The sequence below is a fragment of the Ylistrum balloti genome, unplaced genomic scaffold (assembly GCF_031769215.1).
Source record: "Ylistrum balloti isolate Yb309-2 unplaced genomic scaffold, AGI_CSIRO_Ybal_v1 Utg370076, whole genome shotgun sequence".
NCBI classification, from domain to species: Eukaryota; Metazoa; Mollusca; class Bivalvia; order Pectinida; family Pectinidae; genus Ylistrum; species Ylistrum balloti.
The window spans coordinates 1,274,291-1,293,700 of NW_026782115.1; the positions used below are offsets into that span (position 1 = coordinate 1,274,291).

At 33.7% G+C, this 19,410-nt stretch overlaps 1 protein-coding gene across 1 annotated transcript in view; it reads right to left on the bottom strand.

Annotated features, from left to right (window-relative positions):
* LOC132549722 (intersectin-1-like) overlaps positions 1 to 19,410 on the bottom strand; it is a 46,061-nt gene that overhangs the window by 5,360 nt on the left and 21,291 nt on the right. Inside the window, exons 27-39 of the mRNA XM_060213677.1 lie at positions 9,996 to 10,117; positions 9,237 to 9,343; positions 8,802 to 8,877; positions 8,346 to 8,453; positions 7,698 to 7,796; positions 7,402 to 7,569; positions 6,873 to 6,944; positions 6,602 to 6,733; positions 6,316 to 6,437; positions 5,948 to 6,030; positions 4,061 to 4,138; positions 3,102 to 3,179; positions 1,493 to 1,666 (exon numbers count right to left, since the gene is read on the bottom strand). Of these exons, the coding sequence (XP_060069660.1) occupies positions 1,493 to 1,666; positions 3,102 to 3,179; positions 4,061 to 4,138; positions 5,948 to 6,030; positions 6,316 to 6,437; positions 6,602 to 6,733; positions 6,873 to 6,944; positions 7,402 to 7,569; positions 7,698 to 7,796; positions 8,346 to 8,453; positions 8,802 to 8,877; positions 9,237 to 9,343; positions 9,996 to 10,117 (1,419 nt within the window). The remainder of the gene's footprint in view (positions 1 to 1,492; positions 1,667 to 3,101; positions 3,180 to 4,060; positions 4,139 to 5,947; positions 6,031 to 6,315; positions 6,438 to 6,601; positions 6,734 to 6,872; positions 6,945 to 7,401; positions 7,570 to 7,697; positions 7,797 to 8,345; positions 8,454 to 8,801; positions 8,878 to 9,236; positions 9,344 to 9,995; positions 10,118 to 19,410) is intronic.

Here is a 19,410-nt window from a genome sequence, read left to right on the forward strand (position 1 = left end):
TCTAATTGCTGTACTTATCAAAAATATTAAATAGGGTACATATCCTGATGACAAATTTCTTTGTAGTGACCTCTGAGAGGAAACATCAATGCTTCAGGAATGAGACAATTTGAAGAATTAGTCTCCCACCAGCAAACAGCCTCACCAAGCTAAACCCATACCACAAATATGAACTTAATGTAACTAGTAGTGTAGGAGATTATGCCCCGACAAACTTTTTCTTCTGTGTTGGTCAAAGGTCACAAAGTAGATCAGTGTGACCTACTTTTGATACATGACACACAGCCTCACCAAGGTGCACCCTACTACAAGTATAAAGTCCCAATGACAAAGTGATAGGACCAAGGCAAACTTTGTAATTAATGTATGTCAAAGGCCAAACTGTAGGTCAAATTGACTTACTTTTAATATGTGACACAAAGTCTCATGAAGGTGTACCCATATCCCAAGCATAAAGTTCACATAATCAGTAATGAAGGAAATATGGCAGGCCAATCTTTTTGTTTTTTGTAGGTCAAAGGTCAAAATGTAGGTCACTCTTGATTTTTACACTGTCTCACCAAGGTGAACCCATATCCAGTGATATCAGATAGGGTCCATACTAACATTTTATTTGAAGTAGGTCATAGGTCAAAATGTAGGTCAAAAAGACTTACTTTTGATATGCTCCACACTGTCGTACAGAGGTGAATCCACATCCCAATTATACAGTCCCTATCATTGGTAGTGAAGGAGATAGGGCCTGGACAAACTTTTTCTTTGATGTAAGTAAAAGGTCAAAATGCAGGTAAAAAATACCTTCTTTTGATATGTGACATACTGTCTTACCAAGGTGAACCACTATTTCAGTTATAAAGTTCCCATTTTAAGTATTGTAATAGACAGGGTCTGGACAAGTCAGCAGAAGAAAGGATGGACACAACACAAAACTAGTCCCTTCCAGTTCCCAGTGGGGAGTAATTAACCATCATGCTTGAGGCTCAAACTTTCTTTTTCTTATCTGGCACCGTCTAGTTTTCTATTCCATTCAGCAGCAGCTGTATAATGACCCTACAATTTCATGGGTTATATACTGTTTTACAATTTTTGTAAATCCTGCCCCACATCAATGCCATTGATTTATTTTGATGAAACAGAATGAGGCATATATACATTACATTGTAGATAATTTGGCCTTCTGTGGCTAAGGTCACCATTATTATTTACAGAAATTTGCACAAATATGATACTGTTTTACATGGAAGTGGGGGTTTATATCTTCTGGTTTAAATTAATGTTAGATTTATCGCCCCTTACTTTCTGGACACCATGATCTGTATACAATTACATATTTAAGTGAATTTTATGGTTGGACAGCAAACAATTATTTCAACCATCGACCTTAATCTTCTGTCTGTTTTTATCTGAGTTACCATAAACTGTATGTGAAGTGAATACATTGAAAAACAGTGTAACCAGTACCCAAATTGACTCTGAATGGAATATGTCTCACCATTAGGAGAAAACAGGTCTCTGTCAAACACTGTGATACACAAGACATCCTGTTCGACATCTCGGATGGTGAACTGCATTGATTGGTTCCACTTCGGGTTCAAGGTTGAATTAATGACCTTGGTTTTGTGTTCCTGCACTCCCATGCTGACTTCACAAAATGGGTCGCTTTTTCCTAAAGGTGTTCAAACAAATTTCATATTAAGATAAAAAATCACACATTGCACCACTTTTTTTCTACATTTGAGAAAACAAAAGGATTTTGCCAAATGAGTCACATTTTTGTACAGAAATTTAAACTCTTTATAGAAGTTTAACAAATTTACACATCAAGATTTTTTGTTAGATATTCAGACATTTTTCCAAATGTACTTTTTGTTAATTTTTTGTGAGTTTACTTTACAAGTGTTATATCTCATGATCAAGTTGCATAATAGTAGTTACTGACGAAATCATATACTTTGAAGTAATCAGTTCAAAATCGAGAGAATGATGCATGTTTTAATAAAATCAAAAACTACAATATTGTACAGCACATGAACCACACACAATTAATTACATTATGACATAAGAGTTCTACCATTCTTAAAATTGATAATAATTCTGGTAAAAGAAACTCACTCTGTGTTAGCCACTTGAGAACTGATGTCATACCCAATTGGTGGCAATTACCAAACTAAACCAAATCTAAATAATTGTTTACACTATTTTTTTTAAATCCATTATTTAATTAATCTCAATTTCATTTGAGGATGGTGACATCATCACAATTATTCACCGTCGTTTGACAGAACTTACCTAAATTATTCATCACAAAAACCAAAAGACAAATAAAATAATATATAGTAATAACCCATATCTACAACCAACCCTATACTTCACACAGCAAAATGTGAGCAATTCTAAACACCAAGTTACCAATTTATTTATTTACTGACAACATGAATACACAAGCAGTTTAGAATTCTCAATAAGTAAACGGATGTTAGACAAATAGATATTTGCCATCTCATAAAAAATCAAGGTACCTGATAGTCAAATTATCTTTTGCATAACATTTTACAGATATTGCAAATTCTTGTCCATATTTCTTTAAAGGCATGATATTGAAACTGAATAATGACATGCGAGACATGAAATCCCAGAGGGATCTTGGCACCCATCACCACCCAATCTTCATTTGTTCATTCAATGTTGGACCTTTTCTGATCAGTCACAAATTCAAAAAGGCACAACTAGGGACCAAGGGGAACATATGCATCAAAAATTGAGCAATATCTATCATGTCCTTCTTTAGAAATTGTGATAAATTTTCATTTTCAAAATCCAAGATGGTCATCTGTCCACCATATTGTTTTTTTGATCAGTCACAAATTCAAGATGGCACAACTTGGGACCAAGGAGAATCTATGTATGAAATGTGTATAAGATCCATTATGTACTTTACAAGAAATAATGAAAACAAGACTTGTTTCAGGACAGACAGACAATGGAACATCGACGCAGGGCGATTTGAACAACATCTGGCTAATTGTCAGGCCAATCTATATATGGAATTCAGAGCATTAAAAACACAAATTGGTTGCTATGGAAATGTGTGTATACAGTACCATTGTCGTCACTGGGTTGCAGGTGACAGGCCTCGAGGATCAACACAAGCAGACGGCCAACCCCTCCAGTGTGTCGCACTGTACCCAGACATAACATGCATGCAAGTCAAACAGAACTATTCAATATTATGAATCATGCAATAAGTAACACAGATTACAGGTAATATAAACAATATGTTTGGTAAAATATGGTGTTGTACCTGTTCTATGATGCATCTGTCAGGTAAGGACGACCCTAAATCATGTCTATACTGAGGTAAATCTGTATGAAACGTATGAATGCTAAAGTCCCATGACGCCTGTCTATGAACTCTCTGAGTTGTAATTAGAGGGTAGATTCAACACAATGATAACATTTCATAGGATAGAATTTTGGGATTTTAAAGAAATTTGGTAAAAGTTTTAAAAAATTCAGACTATTTCTTCTTAGCTTAGGTTCATGGATTTACAGCACTCAGTTACTTGGTCAGAGAAGGAATAATGTTGGTGAAAAAAAGGATTAAGTCAAAAGATGAAATTACCATACAACAGGTATCTGTAACTTTCATTGTTTTAACTCTTCATGTAATCTAGCAGAATGATGAACAGTATATTGAATTTTTCTGATTATTAACTATAGAAATGATAGAGATGATGTTAAAAACAGGCGAATGATATTGAAATCAAATCTGCTGATCACATGATAATTCAGTCTACTTATGTACATAAGCTGATAAAGCATGTAAATAGATATTATGGTAACATTTTCAGCACCATTCTGGTAGATTCTGAAGTAACAAACATGCAACCATGGTTTCACAACAACAAAACTAATAATGGAAAGAAAATGGTAACAAAAGCAGACAATAATTATGATGCAGAAAAAATAAATTAAAAAAAAATGAAAAATAAAGCACATGAATGCTGATATAGTAAGGTTGACTAAAATGAGAAGGGGAGACAACCAAGTGTGGTCTTACCGTCCTGAGAGGGTGCAAGGTTTATACCCTCTGTGATAATGACCAGGAGGCGACCAACGATGTTGGTCTTAGTGACAGCTGAGAGGAAACGAAAGCAGCATGGTATGATGGAAAGGATGATCAGTGTTTATATCATGTTACCATGGCTACACCCACAACCTTCGTATAACCTTCATATAAACTTAGTTAAAGTTTCACCAATATTTACTTAGCATTCATATAGCCCCAGTTACATGTACATATTAATTTTTTGACATATAGCCAGAACACTAGTGTTCTCATCAGTGACATGAAACCTTTAGTGATAAAGTCAAGGAGATGAAAAACCTGTATGCTAACAAACAACTACACAATATTAGCTAAACCTTAGATAAAACCTGACTACACTGTAGACACCAAGATTGTAACTGTAACTAAAAGTGTCATAACTTCTCTTGTATGACAGAGAAACATCCTTTTGAATTCCTTTAATACTTTGCTGTCTCTTATAATAATTATCTTTCAAACAATGGACATTTTCCATTTTGCCTATACCAAGTATCAGACCACTAAATCATAAAACATAGGTCAAATTATTACTCATGCTGCTGATATTTCAACAAGAAACATGTGAATACTTTCATGATTCTTACATCATCACATTCAAATGTGTATTACATACATCTCAATTTACATAAGACTTGGTATACACAGGTATACATGTGCATTCTGTACATACCATAGAGAATTTTAACGACATTATGAAAGAATATGTGACGAAAACAATAAAAGAGGAAAGAAAAATGTCATGTTTTATGAAAATCTATTTCCATCATATTTTATACTTTAAACATGAATATTTGGTCAATTCTTAAACACGCATTATTTTAATGAATACATAATTACCTGTATGAATTAAGTAAATTCAATGAAACAACAATTTAAAACGGGAAAAAATAAAACCATTTATCAATGGTGGAATTGTCATTGGATTTTATCTGAAAACTTTATTCAGGATGCATGGTAGAACTGTGTGATACAGCTTGATATCTTGTCACTGTCAACATAAACCATAACATCTTATTCATCAACTGACAATCTGTTAGGATTTTCCAACTAGTTTTTTTATGTAAGCAATACTTGAAAGTTGTTGACATTACAGAAATTCAGAAATCTTGAATTTGATGAAATTTACTTCGATTAATGAATAGAATTAACAAAGAAGGGGAGAACATGTTGCATGTATTGAGAGACAGGATGATATCAAAGTAGGCACAGTATAAGACAGAGAGAAAGTTACACAAAAGTCACAACGTTAATCCTGACATAAGCTTTTATGGTAATTTAGGTTAGGTATACATAAGGGCCTTAACTCTTGGATAGATTGGTGCAATACTTCACCAATACTTCATTACTTCATTAGCATATTTTGCTCAAAATTAATCTTTTTTTTAAAAATGGATAAACTTGAATGGCAAATCAACAATAATTCTTAAGAGTAACTTTATCGAAACATAGACATTTAATTTTCAAAAATTTAAATATTTTAATCTATATATAACTTGTTTCAGAGTACTTGTAAATTAAAGGAGTTTATGGAAATAAGATTTTTTATCGGTCTACAGACCCTAGAGAGGAAACTTACTAGAAAGTAGAGTGTGACAGCTACAGGAGACACTTATAGAGACACTCAAAACAGATTAAACACCGTGAAAATAAAAATAACATTTTAAAGTTATATGACAGTGAATCAAAGTGAAAGGTACATATCATCTCCCTCAAGACCATAATATTTTGTAAATTGGTGATTTAAGAAAAGTGTTAAATATATTCCAAGTCAATTGGTAAATTCAGCGATTATAGAGGTCCAGTGATAATACGTTGAACAAGTGTAGGAAATGGGCTTACATTGGTGTGTCTTCTCTCGTTTCCGTTTCTCTGTCTCCAGGTAGTGACGAGATGCTGACTCTATATTCTTACACCAAGCATCTCTACAACAGGACACAGCAGATAATTTAGAATTATTGATTACGAGTTGTAACTGGCAGAACTGAGAGTATTTAAGAGAAAACACAATCACAACAGAGTGTTCTTCAAAAATGACCGTTTTCACATTTATTTCAAAGAGGATTTGAAAATACATGCTTTGTATACAACTGCAAAAGACCATACATTCTCTTTGTATTTTTCTGGTAGATTGAATTCAAAAAGTTACACTTTCTAAGATTATTTCACATCTAATACAATGTGGTGTTTGAGATCCTGAGAAAGCATACCGTTCTGTCTGGCTTGTAGCTCGCAAGTTGAACACTCTGTCTACATGAGACAGCTGAAACTGACAGGTTTCAGAATCTTCATCTGTATTTTTTTTCACCATTACTTCATTCAGGAAAATTGGCTGGAAACATATGACATTCATTTATGTGATAAACAATTATAATGAAAGAAAACTTTCTGAATTGAAAGGAAAATTTCTGAAGTGTAATTACTTCAGTCATCAGTGTATATGGCCTGTGTATATTGCGTGGTTGGATAAAAGCCTGTTTGTTAAGGAGTACTCACAGACTTATACATCTTGTACTGAGCCTTCGCCTTAGGGTCAAACACGAACACGGATGTGGAACTGGTCAGAGGAACGGTCAGCAACAGGAAGTCGTTAAACAGGAAACCAACAAGCTCCTTATTACTCTTGTTCTGGAATTATAACAATATTATATACACAAAAAGTTTTATACACCAAGTCAGACAAAATAAAATCACCTTATTAGATATTACAGTACTAGTTGTATTTGAATAAGTCAATGCTAACGTCAGAAGACTATTTTATACCTACCTTGTACAATGTCCCAGAATACAACAATTTCCTTGGTCCCAAGCAATTTGTTACTGAGTTAAATGTAATTTTCTGAAGAAAAAGAAAAAGTGCATTTCAGTTAAGAGAGGTAACAGACAATCTTTGACATAAAACATTACGAAAAAAATTTAATTCAAAGTAAGTTTGATAAAATTAAATTCAAAATTGGTCTTTAAAAACTGATAAAAAAATTTCTTGACCCATGTCAACAATTTATTTTCAGTAGATTACTATACTTTGATATACTGTTCAGACTGTCATGAAGACTTCTAATCACAATTAACACAGAAATGATGACTAGCAAACTTTATCAATTTAATTTATCATGATTGCCTCCCCAAATGAATCGTAAATAAATATACTGGTAAATACATTGCAATCAAATTATTTATATTTGCTGAAAAGTAGCTGAACAGACATATCAACATATGATAGAATACATCATCAGGTACCCAGTAATCAACATATCTTTCCTCATATCTATACCGATTTAACTTCATCAACTTACCTCTGGCAGGCCATCACACTGGACATGACTGAAAATCCACTCAAGGCGATCAGAATTCTCTCGTTCCCTTACACCCTCGTTGACCAGGCTGCACAATTCCTCAGCTTTGGACAGAGCGTCTGTGAGATTCTGATGATCAGGGTGACCCACTGGAGTGTACTGCAGAATCTGGGAATGAAAGCCGGTTCTTAGTAATATTTGGTTAATCACTACTTAATCTGTTAATGAACAATTTTCCATTGATAATACGTTACAAATATTGAACTCTGACTGGCCTGTATCATCTGTGTACTTACCTTTCCTATCATTAATGGGTACTTTGTGATCCTCTGCATTGGTTTAAGTAGAAAGCTACTGAGGGGCATGCCCTTAGTCCGTACATCAGTTACACACTTCTGTAATATATATAATTAAAAAATATATTAGCTTGAAACCTAATCACACATACAATTCATTAACACAAGGACAAGTGCTGTCATTATTCTGTTTTAATTATTGAATAATTTTACACATATCTTTCCTCCGACTTTCTCTTCTGAATTAGAAATGTAAACCAAAATTTCAAGGGACGTGATAAAAAAATGTAAAGGATATTTGCTTTTCAATCACAAGTATCTCATAATGCATGCCTTTTGTCTATTAAACAAACTATTAATGATAACTTGAATGATTGATATGTATGAAGATGTTATGACTATCGAGCATTCTGCTGGATATTGCCACATAGAAACTTTTTTCTGTGTGGATTGTATTTTCACTATTTTAAAATTTATCACAAAAATTAAGTCCATGAAATAATGAGCCGTGTGTGTGTGTGTGAGATGTCCTTTCATGTCAAAAATCACTAAATTTTAATTCATTAAGATATAATTTGATCGTGTTAAAAGAAAAATTTTGAAAAAATTTGACCTGTAAAAATTCCCAGACATACAGGACGCCATTACCTTGTGGAGCTCTTTAAACTCTGGAGAATTTTCTGTCTTGTGTTGGAGCAGTGCTGCAGCATTGAGCTGACAGCTACAGAACCGGATATAGGGAGTCAAATGTGGCAACTGTCAAGTTAAATAGACTCACGTTACATAAAATGACCACAGAAATTTTAAACAGAGAGTTCTCAATGTTATTGCAGTACTGTAATTTGATTGATATCCGTTCAATACTATCAATTTACTTACAAATTTCGTAGATAATAAGTACAATTTAAAATTCAATAACTTGAAATTACTGAGAACAAATCGTAGCCACCTTCCCAGTTGATCAGCACAACTGATGTGGATCCAAACAAACATACCAGTTCAGTAATTTTACAGCCGCAAAAAAGATGGAAAGGTGTTTACTCACAGAATTGAGTTCTACAACTAACATAAGGATTGTTGATATATCGTCAGTGTATTACTTACGTTTTCACATAAAATGTCACCTATGACACGGATCACCTGACCTTTTCCACACATCTTCCTTCTCACTTTCATGGACCTGGAAGTGAAGAGCTCTTATACATACACTACAACACATGTACTGCCACTAATATGAATAAAATTTTCATCCTAGCCTTTTCCAAGTTTATCCAAACATGTTTTACATCCATAGATCCAATGTCACCATCAATACTTTCAAATTTTGAAAATCCACATGGCAAGTCTTAATTTTTGTTTTTTTGTGGAGGGGAGGGTTTGCGTCAGAACCACCAATGTTTAAAGGGTTTTCAACAAAAGCTGCTAATGTGCTTCTATATTTTACAAAAAGAAAATGGAAACATTTTTTTTTCATCAACCTAATGTTTGTTTTCGAATAGTTTAAATTATACAATTCTAAAGAATTTTCAGGTGACTTACTTTGACAACTTTGTATTGCACACAATTAACTCATTCCAGTTGACAAATATGGCTGCTAACTCCTCTTTTGTCATTCCATTGCCTTCTAGTAATGGTTTATGGAACACCTGTGGAGAGACAGCAGTGAAGACAATAAAGTCATCAAATAAATATGTAATCAGGATGGTAAAAAATAATGATGTACCAAAGCCAAGAGGATTTATTTCTTCCAAAAAAAAAATGGCAAATAAAATTTCAATTAATTCAATTTCTGAAAGCAGTTATAAGAAAGACCTAGATTTGGTTTAAATACATGTAAACTAATTTAAAATATGATCATTTTGTAGACGTGTTTTATGTTTACTGTTCACGTACTACAAATATCCATATATACTATATACAGGTATATATCCTGTCAGTACACAAAAGTATACCTACTGATATACATACAATGTATAGTGCACTAAACAACTACAACATCATCAGTTATACACTAAAATTCTAGCGTGAAGACTTGCTCAGCTGTTCCTTGTGTCCTTGCACAACAATTCATTCCTGTCTGCATACACATCAAGCTGGCTTGGCTATGCACCAGACTACATAAAACTTCGCATAAGCTTATCAGTGCTAAATGTATCTTCAGATGTCAGAAAATTGCGAGATTCTTCTTACTAATATATGATATGAATATAACCTTATAGAAACTTATGTTAAACAGATAAGGCAATGTATATAAGGAAAGAACAGCTGAGTGTCTTCAAGTAAATGGTTATAACTTACATCCAGGACGACGGACATGTCATCCATGTACGTAATTTCAGTGTTTATCAACTCGTGGATGTAATTCTGTCGTTTACTCTCCTGAGCTGATGTCTCGGCTAGCACTGCCGGATCACTGGACCCTGAAATGTATAACAGCCTTACAGAAACTGATACAAGAATTTATTTCCTACAGTAAACTATGAATTGTTTGTAATCATCATGTTTACTAATAACCAGATCAATTTGTTTTAAACACAAGATGTATTTTGTTATACGGCAAAATATATATGATTTCATCTAAGCAAATTTTTTTGATAACATACAAAAGGTGGCAATACCTTAACTTAATTCAGAGAAAAAAATATGCTTTTTGCATCCTGCAATGAGCCCCTACCTGGTTATATGCCTGTCCTGCTTCAGTTCTACAGAAATACCGACAAAACATTTATGTCATGTTGCAAGCATATGTCTCCCATATTTGAGATTATCTGTTGGTGCCCTGGGCTCATTGCAAGACACATAATTGAAATTAAAAAAATACTCATTAGTTGTTTAGATCATCAACCCACCCGCCCACACGCCCCCCGCCCCTTTTTTTGAGAGGGGGTTGGGGTGGTGGGCGGGGTTAAATTTTTTCCATATTAATTAATGGTACAGTTATCATATACTATAAACTTTATCCAACATTGTTCCATATATAATACATCTTTCTTCTCCCTCCAAACAACAAATATTGGCAGTAAAACATTCTGGTATAAGGACAACAGGTAAACCTGACCACATCAAATTCTTGTCTTCTTGACTGGTGTGCTTCATTATTGTTCTCAGCATCCTGGCTGCATCTTCACATCCAGTTGTTGTGATAAAACAGATCCTTAGTTTTATGAATGATTTAAGATTTGTCATTTCTCACTAGATTGCCTGCTATTTTTAATAGCATGCTTTGGAATTTTGATCATTTTTGACATCTAGCATAAATCCATTGAGAGAGAGTGAGGGAGGGGAAAAAATTGTTGGTTAAAAAACAAGACCAGTCATTTTCAGCGTTTCATTGTCACAAAGACTTGGTCTCCATAATTACTCTATCATATTTTACCTCATGTAGAGAAATCATCAACTTATTGATAATGAAAGTAGGTAATTATGTTGTATAATATGTACATCATTTAGATAGGACCTCTAATAGGACCAGTATGGTCACTACAGGCACCCAGAATAGATAACTATATATATAAACCCTTAAGTAATGTGAAAGATTATTCTTTTTACTTCCACCATATTCCTCATCTTTCTTTTTTTTATTCATTTTTCAAAAATATATACTGTTCCTGTAATACATATATCCATATATACTATATACATGTATATATCCTGCCAGTACTAACAGTATACCTACTGATATACAAACAATGTATACTGCACTAAACAACTTAATATCAACTTACACTTTGAAAGTTTCTCTTTTATCATAGAACTGATGTTACAATACCGACTTCCTGTAGTGAAAAATTGTACTGTTCTTTAAAACTTTGAACTCCGGAACAGTTTTAACCTTAGTGAATTCATTTAAACTATCTACTTCTGCAACGATTCAATATTTCTTATATATATATTTCATAAATTACCCTACACTAAGATCCAATAATAGACCTGACTTTGCAACCTAAGGTGAAGATCCAAGCTGTTTTGTTTCAACCCCATCCTGGCATTTATTGTTTTACAGAAAACTAAGATCACAGACTGTCCAGTGCTGTTGTGTCCTAGAGCAAGACACCTTATCGAAATTTTCCTCTCTGGGAAGGCTTTCTGTGGGATGCTCCAAGAGGAAGCCTCCAGTTATTCAGGGAAAACTCTAGGACCCTGGTGTTCAACAAGGTGATACCCAAGCAGACAATTCAGATGAACTTTTTTCATGCATGTATTCAATTTTTTTACAATTGACAGTAAAAACGAGATATAAGCGTCAATTTATTCTCCTAATCAAGGTATGATGTAGACTTACCTCATGGTCTATAATAGTAGCATGTGACCCACCCTTAACTCCTTCTTCAAGATTTTTCCCTTTCCAATGGGTATGATAACCGCTCAATCAAATTTGTTTTTCATGTTTTTTTTTTGGTTTTTTTTTATTTTCTGGCAAGTATGTGTACACTACCTAGATTTAAAATTCCTGATCCATCCCTGATACCCCAGATGTACATAATGATATAGTAAGCCTCTCTGTTAAATGGTATTAAGGATATGATGATAGATTTTTGACTAAACAGTAGACTTATTCAATCTATCTAGTGTATATAAAGACACAAACAACACAACACAGAATTTCTTTGTTTATTAGATGGTTTACAGCTAACACAAATGTTTTTAAGTAACCACTGACGATACAACCACCTAATGGTCAGTAACACAATGACCAGTACAGCGGGATGCAGTACTGACCAGCGATGGTGGAGGTTAGGGAGTGCAAGCCTTGATTCTAACAAAATCTGCTAATTTCACACAAAATCAAAGATCATTTTGATATGATTTAAAATATTGAATTTTGATACATTTATTCAATTCACAAATCTTTTAATGAAAACATCAATAAATGAAATAAATTTGAAAAATCAGACTTTGAACGTCTATCCTGTCTATCAGTTATGTTGAAAATTATCTTATCCAAGTGTCTCTCAAGCCAGATTTTGCTAGCAATGTTCATGTCTACAACAGACTGCTATATTGTACTTAACATAAATGATCATTCTGTCTCTAAGCAACTGAGTATTATTATACACATGTACCAATATCAAATTCTATTTTTCACATGACAACGGGTTCTAGTCTCTAGGTGGAGTGATCCTTTCTACTTCACTGTTAAGTTTGCAACAGGTCCAGGGTGAAGGCAGATAAACTTATACAATTTCTACAACAAAATTGGCACAAAACGGAGAGAAATGTTTTAAAAATACTATTTGACAGTATGTTTTCACAGAGAAAACATGGTGTCAGGTGAAATAGCTGCTAGCAAAACACCAAAATATCTCTCATAGTGTACAGATCAATGATCAACTTCATCATAATCTAAATCTGATCAATTTCAAGTATATAATACTTGTCACAACACCAGGAAGCTATCGGCAGGTTTCTTTATGTAAATGTAGGGTATCTAAAGCTTCAAATGTTAAAATGACGATTTAGTGATAGATGTACAATTTTCATAACAAACCAATGAGAAAAGACATAATATCAGATATAAGTTGAACATTCCGTTTTCATGAATTGAACAATATGTTATGTGATATTCAGAAATGTCTTTTTTAAGTACAACTTTGCTAATATCATAAAATGAAAACGTAAGACAGATTCATATATTGCACAGACAATTGCAAGGCTTAAGGGATGATTTTGGAAATCCTTTGACAGAGGACATTTTTCATGAACTGGTCACAGTGATAAGCTAAATCCCATAGTGCCTGTAAATCTGAAGGATCCTTGAATCCTGACTATGATATGACAAAATATACATCAAATGTTACCGATAGTGATAGTCACAGGAACTTGGTGTGGATTCCCAACCCACGGACCATTTGTACGTATTACATAGCGACGTTAATACTTATATATGATCTGTGGGTTGGGACTTTGGGCAAAGTCCCTGTGGTGATAGTTACTTTTGTTCCAAAGTACTCAATAAACTGGCCACTACAATACTAACAAAAGTTTTACTTTATATAAAGGTGATACAACAATTTCAAACAATCAGTTTAATGGATAATGTTTACTTAAAGATATTTATTTATCTATATCAAGGTGATACAATCCCTCGATAAAAAACTGTATCACCTACAACTGGTTGCTATAGGTTGTATCACCTACAACTGGTTGCTATAGGTTGTATCACCTACAACTGGTTGCTATAGGTAAGTGGTTGCTATAGGTTGTATCACCTACAACTGGTTGCTATAGGTTGTACCACCTACAACTGGTTGCTATAGGTTGCTGGTTGCTATAGGTTGTATCACCTACAACTGGTTGCTATAGGTTGTACCACCTACAACTGGTTGCTATAGGTAAGTGGTTGCTATAGGTTGTATCACCTACAACTGGTTGCTATAGGTTGTACCACCTACAACTGGTTGCTATAGGTTGTATCACCTACAACTGGTTGCTATAGGTTGTATCACCTACAACTGGTTGCTATAGGTAAGTGGTTGCTATAGGTTGTATCACCTACAACTGGTTGCTATAGGTTGTACCACCTACAACTGGTTGCTATAGGTTGCTGGTTGCTATAGGTTGTATCACCTACAACTGGTTGCTATAGGTTGCTGGTTGCTATAGGTTGTATCACCTACAACTAGTTGCTATAGGTTGTATCACCTACAACTGGTTGATATAGGTTGTATCACATACAACTAGTTGCTATAGGTTGTATCACCTACAACTGGTTGTAATAGCTTGCTGTAGGTTGTATCACCTACAACTGGTTGTAATAGGTTGTATCACCTACAACTAGTTGCTATAGGTTGTATTACCTACAACTGGTTGCTATAGGTTGTATCACCTACAACTGGTTGTAATAGCTTGCTGTAGGTTGTATCACCTACAACTGGTTGTAATAGGTTGCTGTAGGTTGTATCACCTACAACTGGTTGCTATAGGTTGTATCACCTACAACTGGTTGCTATAGGTTGTATTACCTACAACTGGTTGCTATAGGTTGTATCACCTACAACTGGTTGCTATAGGTTGTATCACCTACAACTGGTTGATATAGGTTGTATCACCTACAACTGGTTGCTATAGGTTGTATCACCTACAACTGGTTGATATAGGTTGTATCACCTACAACTGGTTGTAATAGGTTTCTGGTTGCTGTAGGTTGTATCACCAACAACTGGTTGCTGGTTGCTATAGGTTGTATCATCTACAACTGGTTGCTATAGGTTGTACCTTACAGAAGATGTATTACATTTACACAGGTTATTGGTTACTTTACCTAAGGGTATTTACACGATATTCATTTTCACATTGTGTCAAATATTTATTGTGTAGTATAGATTTTACCTATATGGAATTTGTGACATTTATAATATATTTGAATTCAGAATTGGTTGTTTTTATAAAAAAAAATAGAAAGAAAAATTATGAACATATAAAGGTGTGTTTTGAAATTAATAATAAAAAAATTGCATAACTTCAATATTTACCTCTATTTTTTACTTCAATTGAAGGTAAAAAAGCAACGTAATTTTGCAGTCAAAAGATAAAAATGACTGGAAATCAGTCATTCAGAACAAGTATAAATTTAAAGTATGTTTTAATCAATAACCACTGCCTTATTTAACATAGGTGTTATTGGAGACATTTCTGCTATTTCTCCCCACTAGTTAGATATTTTTTCATGCTTAATTGAAATATGGACCAAAAGAATTTTTTTTGGAAAGTTATTGTCATGTAAAGCTATCTGGCAAATATTTCTGTACACAGAATATATAAATTTCATCTTCTGGAAAACAATTACCAAACTTAATCAGCGTTCCATTCAGTACTATACTAAAGTCTAATGAATAAATATTTAATCTGTTTATGATAATTAGTAAATATAGATAATCCAATTTGTATACTTCTGATGAAATATGATATTATATAGGAGGATAAAATATGTTTTAACACACATAACAAATTACCGTACTAGTCTGTTGTCCTGTCTGATAGAATCAAAGTCACACTCTTGTATAAAAGATTCAAACTTAACGATGTGCTTAAAATACGACAATTTCACAACATACCTGTGAAATGAAAGATTAATATAAATATAACAGAAGTTTACAACTTCTAATTTAACACATACATAAAGGACAAAAAATATAAAATAAATCTGCACAGCTAGTAAAAGAGTTATACGACATATCAATCTACACAACTTTATCTTACAAATCTGTAAGAAAATCTCAAATTTCATTCTGAATCATAACATGTATACATGATTATTAAAAAATCTTCTAACACTGTTTCTTATCATAGTGTTCCAACACAATCTCATACAAACTATAGCTAAAGTGAAACTAAGTCATACACATTATTGGTGTAAAATGTCATACATCTACAGCTCATATCTGACTAACATGGTGCTGAAGTATGTTAATGCTTGGTTTGTACGAGGGAATAGTCTATGGATATCTGATGTTTCTCAAAATACAGGTACCCTGTCACATTCTACATTTTGTATATAAACATCCATACATTATTTCACTTATAACTTAAAACACAATCTGAAGATCAAAATCATCAATCATTTGTTATTATTTCCTATGAAGTATATTTTTCCATTGATAGCTAAAGTCTATAAGATCAGGGACAGACCACCGTGCTAGGAGCTGTTTGACAAAACTGATGGTAACAGATATCAAAATTTTAATAATCGGCTCTTTCAGTTTAGAATTTTCCCAGTCAAACATGACTTAATACAAAGTGACTGAAATTATCTTATTTGAATACATGCGACTAACCCTTGGACATTTTCTCCAGGAATAATTTGGGAGTATCTAACTAGGCATTTCCCATACTGATACATTTAACAGGGACTCCCTATGACAATCACTCTCTACAGAAATTATCTCAATAATCAGTGACTAATATTCTCCATATAACACATGGTTTTATGGCTACCTACAGTAACAGATTTTCTACAGTAGCCAAATTACATATTGCATCCATCTGATAGAGCTTGCATATAATACTGGTGGTCTAGGAACAAATAGACAAAATCTACACCACCTTATACAATATCAACCTTGTTACCCTAGCTGAAGCGCTTACCATATGACTCAAATATAATCAGGAATGATTTTCAATTATCTAGCTTAAATATCTTTTTTCTGAAGACCTGTTAAAGATTTTCTCTCGTTCCTAACTATTACTATGTATGTAAAGTCATTACAAAAGGATAGAAAATCTCATCTAAGCTTAGAATAACAAAATCAAGGCTGTCGGGCCGCTTGTAGATTTTTTTAAATATGCCGCCATTGGTGACATTCAATTCTGTGCAGTAAAACACAGGTTTACCGATATCTAGGGTCCTAGCTTACACAGATTTCTTCTGTCAACAAGTCGATACAACCTGTAATGGTGGAGATGTGCATTTCTGTAATAAACTTTCCCCTTACTAAGCAATCAGCACTGGATTTTCTTGTTAACCTAAAATCTATCATGAGATTATTCATAATTTCTAGATGGTTTCTGAAAATTTGACAACAACATCTTCATTTTGAAAGTTATCTGTACGCTACTAAGTAATAAAACCTTCCACCACCAATAAAAGAAAAGAAGAAGAAAAAAAAAAAAAAATATGAGGGAGCTTATTTGCAAGCATCCCCATGTTTTCAGCGTTCCCTACCTTTAATAATTTTCTTACCTATCTTTGAGAAATAATGTACAAATTTATCGCTAGATAACCTAATGTCCATCCCCGCTTTGTCTCTTGTGACGATGAGAAAACCATTTACCCGTCTTCAAGAAACTACACCTGGAAATATCACTGCCCATACTAGATCACTTATACCCAAATAGATCAAACATATGTATAACACATTCCCCTTAGCTATGCTACAGTTAGACTACCACCACAACTACACAGTATGAAAATACCTCATCAGAGATCTCATCTACACAAGACTATCAAACACATCTTTAACTATGTTATCCAGACAATTGACTACAGGTTCTCTAATCACTTGCCCTTCAGACCCAATTTTGATTACTCCATGACTATTCAACAATTTTTCACAAGCCATATCTAATTTTATATACTTTGATAATTTCATTTTCGGCTCTCAATCTTATAAGGCAATTTGAGTGTTCAAATTTTGCTAGAGTCTTTTGAAAGAAGTAATTTAACGTATGACTAGTTATGCTGTGTTGAATATTTATGGGGTAACTGTTAAAAAGCAGGTCTAAATGACAAGTGATTACACTATAATACTATCCGTTCATTCACCTTATGATCTAGAACTCTTCTGTTCTTACATATATCTATCATCACAAATGTTTGAATAAGTCCAAGGTGGGCCATCAGAAAAATTGAACACAGTTGATCATCACTTCCTGGTAATATGGATTAGGCTAATGGGAAAATTCCCATCCCTACTATGAACTACCATTGTGGTATGCTAGTCTATAATTTATCATATGGTCCTTATACCATTTTATTTATTGCATATAATCTATATACTTCTGAATAATATCAACTTTGCAACACTTAAGCTTTCATATCAACCCTTTTACCGTCACTAGGCATTTAGAACAGAATTATTTATCACTAATAAAACGAGATTCCAAACTTCTGTAAACCTCGGTGGATAAATACACTTAAAAGTTTGAGGCCAATATCATCATCCTTATTTCAAAGTGATTTTGTAAAAAAAGCATTATATATAAGCCCCGAAAATTAATTTTGTAATCAGATTTGTGTTTTAACTATTTAACCAACCATAGGTTTAAACACATGAACCAGATCATATTTGTCCGTGCACGATTAGTTATGAACCACATGATATTACCCCAGGCTTAAAAAAACATATAGCTAAAAGAAGTAAGTTGAAGCTAGTTAGAAGCAATGTAAAATCCTGGTATTTGTAGTATCATACGTGATTTCCCTGTATAAAAGTCCTCACATCAGTGTTATAGTCTACTGATACCAGATTTCCCTGTATAAAAGTCCTCACATCAGTGTTATAGTCTACTGATACCTGATTTCCCTGTATAAAAATCCTCACATCAGTGTTATAGTCTACTGATACCAGATTTCCCGATTTCACATCAGTGCTATGTGCTATATACTGATACCTGATTTCCCTGTATAAAAGTCCTCACATCAGTGCTATAGTCTACTGATCCCTGTATAGAAGTCCTCACATCAGTTATAGTCTACCCGATTTCTGTATATAAAGTCCTCACATCAGTGTTATAGTCTACTGATACCTGATTTCCCTGTATAAAAATCCTCACATCAGTATTATAGTCTACTGATACCAGATTTCCCTGTATAGAAGTCCTCACATCAGTGCTATAGTCTACTGATACCAGATTTCCCTGTATAGAAGTCCTCACATCAGTGCTATAGTCTACTGATACCCGATTTCCCTGTATAAAAGTCCTCACATCAGTGCTATAGTCTACTGATACCTGATTTCCCTGTATAAAAGTCCTCACATCAGTGCTATAGTCTACTGATACCCGATTTCCCTGTATAAAAGTCCTCACATCAGTGTTATATTTCCCTGTATTCTCACATCTGATACCTGATAGATTTCCCTGTATAAAAGTCCTCACATCAGTGTTATAGTCTACTGATACCAGATTTCCCTGTATAAAAGTCCTCACATCAGTGCTATAGTCTACTGATACCCGATTTCCCTGTATAAAAGTCCTCACATCAGTGCTATAGTCT